Source organism: Lipomyces japonicus (assembly GCF_038497905.1).
Source record: "Lipomyces japonicus strain CBS 7319 unplaced genomic scaffold V1514scaffold_67, whole genome shotgun sequence".
Taxonomy (NCBI): Eukaryota; Fungi; Ascomycota; class Lipomycetes; order Lipomycetales; family Lipomycetaceae; genus Lipomyces; species Lipomyces japonicus.
In genome coordinates this window covers 41,751-52,521 of record NW_027117879.1, presented here as the reverse complement: position 1 = coordinate 52,521, position 10,771 = coordinate 41,751, and the positions used below count along the sequence as shown (strand labels likewise).

General features: G+C 36.7%; 3 protein-coding genes across 3 annotated transcripts; 1 reads left to right on the top strand and 2 right to left on the bottom strand.

Moving 5' to 3' along the window:
* On the bottom strand, positions 1 to 2,232 carry V1514DRAFT_337986 (uncharacterized protein). The gene is made up of 3 exons (XM_066928771.1): positions 1,993 to 2,232; positions 1,823 to 1,932; positions 1 to 1,760 (listed from the first exon to the last, which is right to left on the bottom strand). Exons 1-3 carry the CDS (start codon positions 2,149 to 2,151, stop codon positions 59 to 61), a joined length of 1,971 nt encoding a protein of 656 aa, XP_066780978.1. The 5' UTR covers positions 2,152 to 2,232; the 3' UTR covers positions 1 to 58.
* A 165-nt stretch (positions 2,233 to 2,397) lies between these two features.
* V1514DRAFT_299271 (cytochrome P450) lies at positions 2,398 to 4,263 on the top strand. The gene is made up of 3 exons (XM_066925510.1): positions 2,398 to 3,869; positions 3,924 to 4,011; positions 4,063 to 4,263. Exons 1-3 carry the CDS (start codon positions 2,584 to 2,586, stop codon positions 4,132 to 4,134), a joined length of 1,446 nt encoding a protein of 481 aa, XP_066780977.1. The 5' UTR covers positions 2,398 to 2,583; the 3' UTR covers positions 4,135 to 4,263.
* Positions 4,141 to 9,280, bottom strand: V1514DRAFT_337979 (peptidase family C50-domain-containing protein). The gene is made up of 9 exons (XM_066928770.1): positions 9,043 to 9,280; positions 8,685 to 8,987; positions 7,852 to 8,634; positions 7,598 to 7,802; positions 7,149 to 7,552; positions 5,976 to 7,104; positions 5,137 to 5,930; positions 4,786 to 5,081; positions 4,141 to 4,734 (listed from the first exon to the last, which is right to left on the bottom strand). Exons 1-9 carry the CDS (start codon positions 9,052 to 9,054, stop codon positions 4,257 to 4,259), a joined length of 4,404 nt encoding a protein of 1,467 aa, XP_066780976.1. The 5' UTR covers positions 9,055 to 9,280; the 3' UTR covers positions 4,141 to 4,256.
* Between the last annotated feature and the right edge of the window lie 1,491 nt (positions 9,281 to 10,771).

The window sequence follows — 10,771 nt, the reverse complement described above, 5'->3', positions numbered from 1 at the left end:
TATCAATAAATAGATAACTAACGCAATATAATACTTTAAGTAACATTTATAATAGTAGTTACATGTAAAAATCACTTAACCAAGATGGCGGCAGCGTAGACAAAGAATTAAAATCTTGAAAGTTAATTGTGGAACTTTCATCAAAAATATTATTAATCACGTCTTCAAGGTGATTATCATCACGTGTGATTTCCACGTTAATTGATTGCATAGATGGCGCGGTTGCATTAAAATCGTTAATTTCAATTTGTTGGTTATTACCATCTTGCGCTATATGATCCTGATTAATCTGTATTTTGGAAACTTTCAACATTTGAGTCAGTCCTTTCGTAATTCGATGGACCAAGTGCTGTCGCGCACATGGACATTGCGCAAATACTTCCAGCACCTGTTGAATGGAATTAAAAACTCGTTCGACATCAATCACAATATGTTTGCCATATCTAGTTGCAATTTTTAATAAAAAAACCGCCGCAAAAGCAAACATTATATGAAAATAATGTGGCATTCCAACCAAATGAGTCTGAAGAGCATTAGAATTCAAAAGAAGATCTAAAATAGAATATGCAGCGTCGATTGCCAGATTGACAATATCTCTAGTCTCGTTTGACAGTATTGTATTAAAATTAACCGTCAACCCTCTGAACGCGAAGGTCGCAATGTAAAACTTTGAAAACCTCCAATGAATTTGAACAGCTTCTGATGGAAACTCGCCTATATGCCTATTTTTTGCAAGTTTACCTGACCATTTATTTCCCCATTCGTCTAATTTGCTCAGAAATTCTCGAAGAACAGGGAAAACTTTTTCATCGACAAGTTTTCGATTACCTAAACCGCATACTTCTCGAAATCGACTTAGTATTAATAGCATGTCGATATGAGTGGCCAACCGGAGATCGGTTTCGCCTGCAAATGATGAAGCCAGATGATTTTCCCAATTCACAAAGGCACGTCCCACGCCAGAAGGTGGCACACCTTGTAATATCGATATTTGTTCATTCGAAAGATAAATAAGAAGCCATAATTGAGATTGGTTAAAGCCTTCACGGTCTGTGTTAGGTTGATCCAGATGCTGAGTATGATAGTGCATCGAGACCGCTTTTCTGTCTGCCAAAGAAGATATCATCCACGTCATGTCAGCAATCCAATAGTTCGCCATACACATTGCCTTAATATCCTCAATGCCTAATCTTGGGCGAAACATAAGTGATGAAGTGAGATTTCTTAGCTCTTTACTGAGGATATCATATAACTCGCTACCCAAAGGATCATGAAGGGAGGCTACTGTACATGCAGTTAAAGCCAGCAATGTCGATACCTTGCGAATGCTTGCAAAATCAGGATAATTTTGAAGATGCTCGTAAAAAAAATGATCTAATTTTCCCAAGTATACCTTGGAAAGTTGCTCAGCTTCAGCCAAAGTTATTACCCCACGAGAAATGAAGTCGTTATCAAGCACAAGACCACGAGATTGCAATTCCGTATCCTGCCTAATACCATGTTTGTCGTGCGGGCTAACCCTCGTGGCTTCATATAAAGACCTTAAAGGCGCGTCTGCAAAGCTGTCGGCTCCAAATGCTGCACCATCACCATGATCAAGACCGTCGTCACTCAAAATATCTGATTCTCTTAGTCTTGCTTCGTCTTCTACTGTTTCGATTTCGTCCATCACCAAGATAGGAGGTAACGAAAGCGCTGCACGAGACTCGTTCACGGCAGCTTGAAGGCGACTAAAATTACGTTTCATATGCGAATTCCATCTGTTTTGCACAAAAAAATTAAAACATTATTTCGAATACCATAAAAAAAATAATTAACTCACTTTACTTGCTCTTGCATGAGATTTAACACTGATTTGTTTGAATAACAAAGTAATCCTCTAGAAGAGCATCGTTTACATGGAGGAACACCGTTTTCCATAATACATTTTGTCTATAGAATCAGTCATTCTGTCGACAAATAAAGCATTGAAACTTTTTTTTTAATTCTCACTTTTTGTTTTCTGCAAGCTGGACAAGCACTTGTCTGCCGAGTAGTAACTGCGATTGGATCAATGCTACTTAGCATCCCAACCCTTTTAGGCGATGGCGAGTCCTTAGCCGGACTGCCAGATGATTGGCTAATGGATACTCTCGGTCGTTTCGTTGCCATCAAAAATAAAGAAATTGTGAGTCAACCTATGTCGTTCCTGATTTAGTTATGAGAGATTTCAACAAGCAGTCTCCAGAATGCGGGGCTGCTGTTCTGACAAATAATGCGGGAACATTTTATGTAAACCTATAAACTAACATTATTAAACTCTAACACAAAGTGCGATACAAATACTCCTAGAATGGCCCTAACTAAATTCATGAGAATTTTTGGAATAACTTCAATCTCTATAGATGTATATAAAATAAATACTTTTAAAATTTAAAATCAAACAGTATACATGCATTTAGTTATACATATATAAAACTTGGATACGCTCTTACAGATAGATAGATACGCTTTAATTTTGCTAAAACTATAATTTTAAAGCATTTCGTAACATGCACCTTTCCTGAGAACGTCAACCTAAAATTTGATGATGCATGGTTCATCATGATCGAAAATTCACTAGCTCTCGGAATTTTAATTGCAGGTGCGACTGCTTTTATTCTTTATAAGATCAATCCACTGTTCAAAGTTCCGGGTCCAATCATTACTATTCTAACCAATTGGTGGATTCTCTGGCACACGTACTTTGAACGCCGGAACCGACTGATCCACAAATTACACATTGAATATGGATCTATTGTTCGGCTGGGTCCTAACGAAGTTTCCATCGCCGATCCAGGTTACGTCAAAAATATATACGTTGATAATTACGACAAATCTCACTTCTATTTTCTTTTTACGGTTTATGGGAAGGTTAACGCTTTTTCTGCCATCGACAAAGCTACCCATAGCAGAAGTCGCAAGGTAGTTCATCAACTTTATTCAAAAAGTGCTATTAATGCTTCTTTCATTGAGTCCCTCATTCTTGAAAAACTCCAACAATTGGAGTCTTACTTGGACAGCCCTCAGCCCATCGAAGTCATCAAGCTTTTTCGATCTCTTGCAATGGATGTTATTACTGCATTTCAATTTGGAAAAGGTCATGGCTCAAATCTTTTGGGTGACGGTGCAGTGAGGGAAGCTATTTTAGGCAAATTTAAAATCTTATTTACTTCATGGTTTTTTGGTCCGTATTTGCCCAAAATTGCACAATATCTATATTCTAAGGATTTTTATTCGGCTGCTGAAGATATTGATAATTGGATTATTGAGAGCATGCGCAAATCTGGCTATCCTCATGACTCGATTGCAAATCGTTTGATAAAGGGAGGTCTTGATGAACTAGAAGCAGCTAGCGAGATTGCAGATCACATTATTGCCGGTCATGAAACAAGTGCAATTGTGCTGACTTTCCTGACATGGCATCTTTCTAAGAACCCAGAAATTCAGTCGAAGCTGCAAAACGAAATTCGTTCAGCTGTTAAATCTAATGGTGGCTCGTTGCCAGCTTTTAAAGAAATTGACAAGCTTGCTTATTTACAAGGAACTGTTCAAGAAGCCTTACGCCTTTACGCACCTATTCCTGCTAGTGAGCCACGTGTTGTACCTCCTGGTGGTCTTAACTATCGACCGTCAAGTCCTCTTTATGGTCAACTTAATCGTGGTTACTTTATTCCTGGTGGAACTGTTGTATCTATTCAGCCATTCACACTTCATCGTGATCCGAATGTTTTTGAAGATCCATTATTATTCAATCCTGAGCGCTGGTTTGTAAACAACCCGAATTTAAGTAAGATGAATCGGTCATTTTTAGCTTTTGGTGCTGGTATTCGCGGATGCGTTGGTTCGAAGTAAGTTTTTGACACGACCCATAGCTTTGTATGCTAGATCTAACTATGCACTAGCCTTGCTCTCCAAGATATTAAATTGGCTGTCGCGTATATTTACGCATCATACACTACTATAGTTTCACCACGGACGACTGATATATCGGTAAACTTAATTTTTGGTTATTGATTGACGAAAATGTTTAACAAGATATAGATGGAATCTAACGATCGATACTCCATTCGACCAAAAGCTGATGAATGCCTTTTAATTTTCGATAAAAAGTAAAATATCGTTTTATTAAAATTTCATCAATTCTGTAAATGGTACTTCATACCAATAATTTGTCTCGTTACAAAGTTTATTTACAATTGAAAATTTTGTCCAACAATATAGTATTATTCCTATAGTTAAACCATTAATGGTATACCATACAATACTGGCGCAGCTCCATTCAAGTATTTTAAATTACAAACTTCCCTTGCGCTAGATAGTGATTGCCCAATATTACACCTTTTTTGGTTCTCCGCTAGGTCAGCAGAAAAAGAATCATACAAACCCCAGCTGCTTAACATTGCGTCAGAAAATCTGTCTATATCTTTATCAGTCACATCCCACAAATTTGCGACTAGCATTTGACATCCGCCTATTAAATAGTTGATCGGAGTACCCCAGGGCTCAAATTCTCCAGAGCTATGTAATTCTCCAGAACTACATCCAAGTAGAAACGTAGCAGAACAGTGTTGAAGATTTTTAATCTGGTTAGTTCTTACGTACTGTTCTCCTCCTCCGTGACCGAAATACAACACGATATCTTTGGTTTCTAATACTCTTTTGAACTCGTCTTCCGTCGGAGACCGCCCAATTATTGACTCCCAATTGTGAAAACTAATTTAAACTGTTAATACTAAACAACCACAATTTCCAAATGTCTGTTACCTTGCAAGTCTTGGTTCAAACTGACTCTGAGTATTCATCAAGTCACTACTTGGGTTTAATATGTACGCGCCATTTGAGACATTAAGAGGTCTATTGTCACGATTTTTGAAAATCTGATGAAGACATGTAAGAGACGGTACTCGAGAAACTGATTTACCGCGAAGACAAGGTAAAGATTCCCAAGGTATCATATGTGACGATTTATCAAGAATTAAAACCAAATGTTCCACACTTTCGTCTAGGTCTTCAATAGAGTCGCGGTAAGCCCTCAGGATTTCTTGCAGCTCAATAATAATCTACTATTCGTAAGCATTTGTCAATATTTCCATTTCATTCCTACCAATTACTCACCTGATCCATGTCCAATTCGTCGTATGCGTTACATTCACCATTAAACTGAAGGATATCAAGTATGAAATATATTAAATCTTCGAGCATTTCAGAATTGTCGGATTCGTCTAGATTACTTAGTCCCATGAAAAGTTCTAAAACTCTTGGGTCGATTTTGACCTCATCAGTTTTCTTTTTTGTAGCTGAAGCTTCGCTTCGCCTTGTCCGCAAAATCCGACGAGATGGTAGGTGCTTTTTCAAAATCTTCAAAAATGACGTGCTAAATTTCGAAAGCAAATCTCGATTTCTCACATTTCCAGTCAGTATACCTTTAAATCCCCCTAGCCAGCAATATTCGATATTGTCTAGCAATTCTTTTAACCTGGAGTCGAGAGCTCTTCGAGATGCCCACCAATCCTGCTTCTGGCTCTTAGTCGCATTTTGCATTGTCCTAGAAGCTTGAGCTGTATCGTTAGATGACGCGATTATTGCTCGAATTTCTTCTAATGCGCTTTTGTAAGAAAAAATATCTTCATCTGCATCTCTGCTGCTATGTCGATTTAATGGAAGACGAAGAAGAAAAGAACTTTCTCCAGCTTGAAACCTCGAAATTATCATATCATCTGTGTCGTCGCATAAACTAATTGAAACAACTGCCCATCTGTCTGGAATAATATCAATATACTCCTTTTGAAAGCTATTAAGATCAACTAAGTTTTCACGAGAACGAAGGTGCAGACTTGATTCATAGTCATATAATAAGGATTCCTCTTTGCTTGAAACGTCTTTAACTAAAGTCTGGCCCTTGCTCATTTCTAAAATTATAAGTTTCGTTTCATAATTTAAATTAGGATGCTCACCATAGAAGTAATTTGCAGCAAGCGTATGTCCATCCTCTTTCGATGAAGATCCAACTGCAGATTGCAACAGTAATATTTCACCAAGTCGATTACTCAGTAAATATTTTTCACTAGAAGAGCAAGCATTAGAAGACCAAAAAAATGTCTCAAGAATAGTTGCTCGCGACTTCGAAAGAAGATTTTCAACCTCTACAATACCGTTTTTTGTAGTCTTCTTTCTATTCAGCCTTCCAGTATTACTTGATTGAGGCTTGGTCAATCCCTCATTTTCTTTAGTGGCCTTGTTTGCTGATCGGATGACGCTAGGTATCGACAAAGCTGACTCCTGCAATACTCCAAATACCGGATCACTCTGTAATATTGACATTGCATTCAAAAACTGATGCCTTGATTCTGCTAAATTTTGTTGCAATTTGTGCTTGTGATAAAATCCAAGAGAGGCAGATTCTTGAAGTAAAGCGTTTGCTTCTTCCCACTCTTCTTGCATCAAGTGATAATATGATCGTGACCGTAATGCTTCACCTCTTAATCCATCAAGATAAAAATGCTGGGAAGTTTGTTTTACTCCACTTCTTGTTGACCTTCGTTTTGGTATAAGACTGAGATTTGATAACATGCTCTCAATATCTGTTATATGGGAACCGGCGCTATTTATTAAACTAATAATTTTTGATTCTGCCAGATTATATCTTGCACGTTCTTCCTCAGTCTCGCCTATTTCCTTATAATACTTACCTAATGTAAATTCTAAAAGAGCCAAGTAAACTGGATTTTCTGTAAAATCACTTGATAAAAGATCGTTGATTATACTAAAAGACTTTGTGATGTTTCCTGACCTGATGTAAAAATCTGAAACTAATATATTGTAATATGCAGTCAAACCAGGAGACTTCACAAGATGACAAAGACGAACGACTTCAGAGTAGTAAAATTCGGATTCACGAACCATCCCAATATGGTCGTATGTAGCAGAAACTTGATAGTATGAACGAATAAGGTTAATCATAAATCTCCAAGATTTTGGAGCGGTAGCACGCAACATGTTCAGTCCGCCGGAAATATTGGCAATTATTCTGTTAAGCAGCTTCACGGATGCTTTAGAATATTCCAGTGATTGTTTTGGTTGACCCTATTTAAGTTAGATTTGTACCTTTAAAACATTTTTACACTTACAAAAGCCAAAAGAAGAGCTGATAACGCACGGCATACTGATGCCTGCGCATTGACATCGGAAATAGTGATAGAAACTTCATCGTATTCTACAACATATTTTTTAATAGCCAGAGCAGATTCTTTTGCATTTTCAAGGTTTCCTGAGGAAATAAAAAGTTCGATCTCTAATGATCGAAATTCCAAAATATCGTCAAATTTTCTAGAGGTTGAAAAAACCTGAAACGACCGAAGGAGCTCTGAAGCAGTTCCACTATAACCAAGGTTCATGTATGATGATGCTAAGCGAAATTTTTGTCGAGTCAAGAGGTCTTCGTCTACTCCCTGAAGCAATTTTTGGAAACTATTTAGTATATTTACTTGAGATTGAGTACCTCCTAACAGTTCGAGAAAGTCGTTCAGTAGTTCTGATTTATGTTAGAATGTACGCGTGTTAATCTGTATGTACTTACCTATATTTGACAAGAAGAAGGAGCGCTCTATGCAATTTTCGTCGATTTCTCCAGATTCCATTAGTTCCAACCACAATGCAACAGCTTTATTCAATAAATGAGAATCATATTGACCCTGTTGGTGCTTGACTATTGACATATATAATGCAAATGAAGCCGAAATGTCTTTTATGTACTTAGTATGTCCAATGTCATCACCAAATATCTGCAGATCATATTAGAAACCACACAAATGATTTATGCCTCATACATACATGTGTCTCTAAAGAGTTATATATAGATGACATTTTTTCTAAAGATAAGTCATAGTTTCCTGAATTTATAATAGCTAAACAGCACATCAAGTAAACCTCCGCCAGTTTTACGGGATGTCGTTCCTCATAAATTATTTCCAAAGATTGGTAAAGTTTAAAAATGTCCTCAGCTGGTGGCAGCTTTTTTGAAGATATAAGGAGTTTTAATTCCCATTCAAGTACTAATCCATTAAGTTCTAGATCTTGATGAATATTTGAAAATCGGCTAGGATTTGGTATTTTTAGATTGACCAAAAGCTTAAGAATGTGATTTAAATCGTCAAACTTTTTAATAATTTTGTGAATTGACAAAATTTTGAAAGATTTTCGAAGCTCAGGTTCATTAAAAGTTATTAATTCGGCAACAGCTTCGCTTAGTAAATGCTCTGCCTGTTTCGATTTTCCCATATCAATAAGAGCAAGGGATAACCGCTCGAGCTTTTTCACAAAACTTGTAATAGAAGTTTCGTCTTTGTTCTGTCTATGGAGAGTAACTGAATCCTGCCAAGCAGCAACTGCTTCATCCTTAAATTTGCAGCGCCATAAATTAATGCCATAGTTATAAAAAGTATTGGCAACATATATACAACATTTTTTATCATTGATTAAAACTGCCAATTCGTAGCACTGGCTAAGACATTGAGATAAACTTGAATTCGTAACATCAGAAATTATGTTTTTAATAAGAGCCATGATGTTTTCAATTAGGCGACACGAGACTTTTCTAAAAATCGGCATGGATGACTAAATATAATTAGTAAACAAAAAAATAAAAGAAAAACAATAAAACACACATTTTGCTTATAATAAATAAAAACTTGGGGTAGAGATATTATAAATTCTAAACTTTTAGTTCCATGCACTTTAAAGGTAAGTCGCCTGAGAAGATCGACATCTGCTATAAGCTTTTCAAGTTCTCGGTCAGAAATTTTTGAGTCTAATAAAATGCGAGGTAATATATCATTGCAATCAGGTAATGATCCTTTAGATTGCAGTTCGTTGATGGTGTACGCAATATGATTGAGCGCTCTATGACATTTGTTCAGCTTCAAGCCGTTCTCTGATGGTAATAAAACCTCGGTTTTTTTAGTCTCAATCTATTCAAATATTAAAAAATGTCATGTAAACAAAACATGAATAAATGAAACTAACATTGGTTACCATTTTCTTTATAATTTATGCTGTCATATGCTGTCATTAAAGAGAGAATATAAGGATGCTATGTGCTCATAATGACGAGGAAACAATTGAAAAAAGGAGAAGCAATAAAATAAATAATTGATGCAGAAATGAGATTTAATAATTTCAAACTTCTCAAATGTTAAATAAATATTCGTGTTCAGTAGTTGCAGTAAAGAGCTTTTTATTCTGCTGAAGTGTTTGGAGTGATGCGGCTTGAAGCGCTACAAATATTGACAAGCGTTTCCATGACTACAGAAAGTATATTGTAAGTAAGCAATTTAAAGTTCTTCGCTCGCGTTCTTACGATTATTTACTTTTAGTTTCATACCGAAAGTTGTCAACGGTGCTGTTTCTGTGTCGGCGAAGTATGATAAGATCTAACGCGGGCAGCAGGATTTGTCCACATGATGGACACACTCCGCCAGTAGCACAAGTGGGATGTTAATTTATGCATAGTTCATCAGTGGTACAAGCCTTGTTGATTAATGGGCTCAACGTATTCTGGTATATTTATTTTAGACTGTGTCCGTAAAAAAAAAGACGCCGTTTTGGGACATGCCATTCGTATGTCCTACAAAATAATCTCTATCTAACTGAGATTATGCGTCTTGGTGTTGGTATTGCTGACTTTTGATCCCTGTTGTTGGTGTTGAAGAACTACAGTGGAGGTTGTTGCTGTTGTTGTTGTCCACGCTAATGAAGTGGCTTCGTTCAACGACACATAGCCGTTGTGCTTTAAAATTGAAGACGTTAACTACTATAATCATTATTAAATGAAGTATACTGATAGACGCGTACTATGTGTTAAGAGCAGTTAAACCTTTTGACTGTGACGCAGCGATGCGCCGACAGACGACGCAATGACTTCCGTGATGGACTACTACTCTGAAATGTCATGTTGACTGTTAACATATGGCCCAAAAAAGTTCCAGTTAATGTCATGCTTGGTACCGTCAAAAACATAATATGGCGACACAGAGCACCGCAAAACACGATCTACCTCTAACTTTGTAGGTCCAGTTTGATAATAACGATGGCCCTTTTGTTTACAACTCGTTATGCATTCCGATCTCCATGACTACGTAACCAATAAAGCTTATGCGAACTGGGTTTTCTTTAAGAATGACCTAGTCGATTATCGTTTTACACGAGCCAGGGACTGACACTCCCAAATGTAATTTATGACGACAAACAAGAATGAAACCAATGACAATATAACGGAACATCAGAATATCACTCTTTGCTTGAACTGATCCAAGTCACACGGGGCTTTGAAGTGCAAGCCAGGCAAGTGCATTGGCTCTCGAGATGGCAAGCGTATGAGAGTTTCATTCTGTCATTTTTTTCAGTCCGGTTGAAGATGATGACACATTCCGTAAAGGCTTTAATCTGGCCTATAAATTGTTCCTTCTTAAGACTGTTCGAACCTTATTTTGCAGACCAAGCTTCTAACCAACTCGTACTATCCTGGCCCCTTTCTAAATATTTAAATACTAAATTAATTAAAGGTATTTTATGGTGAAAACTAATGATTTTCTCAATTTTACTTAAAAGAATAAAACTGTCCTTTAGTGGAATTATTATATATAACTTATGTTTTTAACTAATGATATAGTAAAGATTTATTGTCAGATGATATAACTAACAGAGGATGATATAATTACATAACTAATATACTTCTTTAATAGTTAAAAGCAAT

What these genes read in the sequence shown, in the direction of transcription:
- V1514DRAFT_337979 (XM_066928770.1), bottom strand. An exon ending in TTATTTATTATAAGCAAAAT is followed by an intron (nt 8,635 to 8,684) that starts GTGTGTTTTATT and finishes AATTATATTTAG; the next exon opens with TCATCCATGCCGATTTTTAG. An exon ending in CTTCTTCTTGTCAAATATAG is followed by an intron (nt 7,553 to 7,597) that starts GTAAGTACATAC and finishes AACATAAATCAG; the next exon opens with AACTACTGAACGACTTTCTC.
- V1514DRAFT_299271 (XM_066925510.1), top strand. Translation starts at nt 2,584, where the DNA reads ATGATCGAAAATTCACTAGCTCTCGGAATTTTAATTGCAGGTGCGACT. An exon ending in CGCGGATGCGTTGGTTCGAA is followed by an intron (nt 3,870 to 3,923) that starts GTAAGTTTTTGA and finishes ACTATGCACTAG; the next exon opens with CCTTGCTCTCCAAGATATTA. An exon ending in CACGGACGACTGATATATCG is followed by an intron (nt 4,012 to 4,062) that starts GTAAACTTAATT and finishes AACAAGATATAG; the next exon opens with ATGGAATCTAACGATCGATA.
- V1514DRAFT_337986 (XM_066928771.1), bottom strand. Translation starts at nt 2,151, where the DNA reads ATGGCAACGAAACGACCGAGAGTATCCATTAGCCAATCATCTGGCAGT. An exon ending in CAGCTTGCAGAAAACAAAAA is followed by an intron (nt 1,933 to 1,992) that starts GTGAGAATTAAA and finishes CTGATTCTATAG; the next exon opens with ACAAAATGTATTATGGAAAA. An exon ending in CTCATGCAAGAGCAAGTAAA is followed by an intron (nt 1,761 to 1,822) that starts GTGAGTTAATTA and finishes TGTGCAAAACAG; the next exon opens with ATGGAATTCGCATATGAAAC.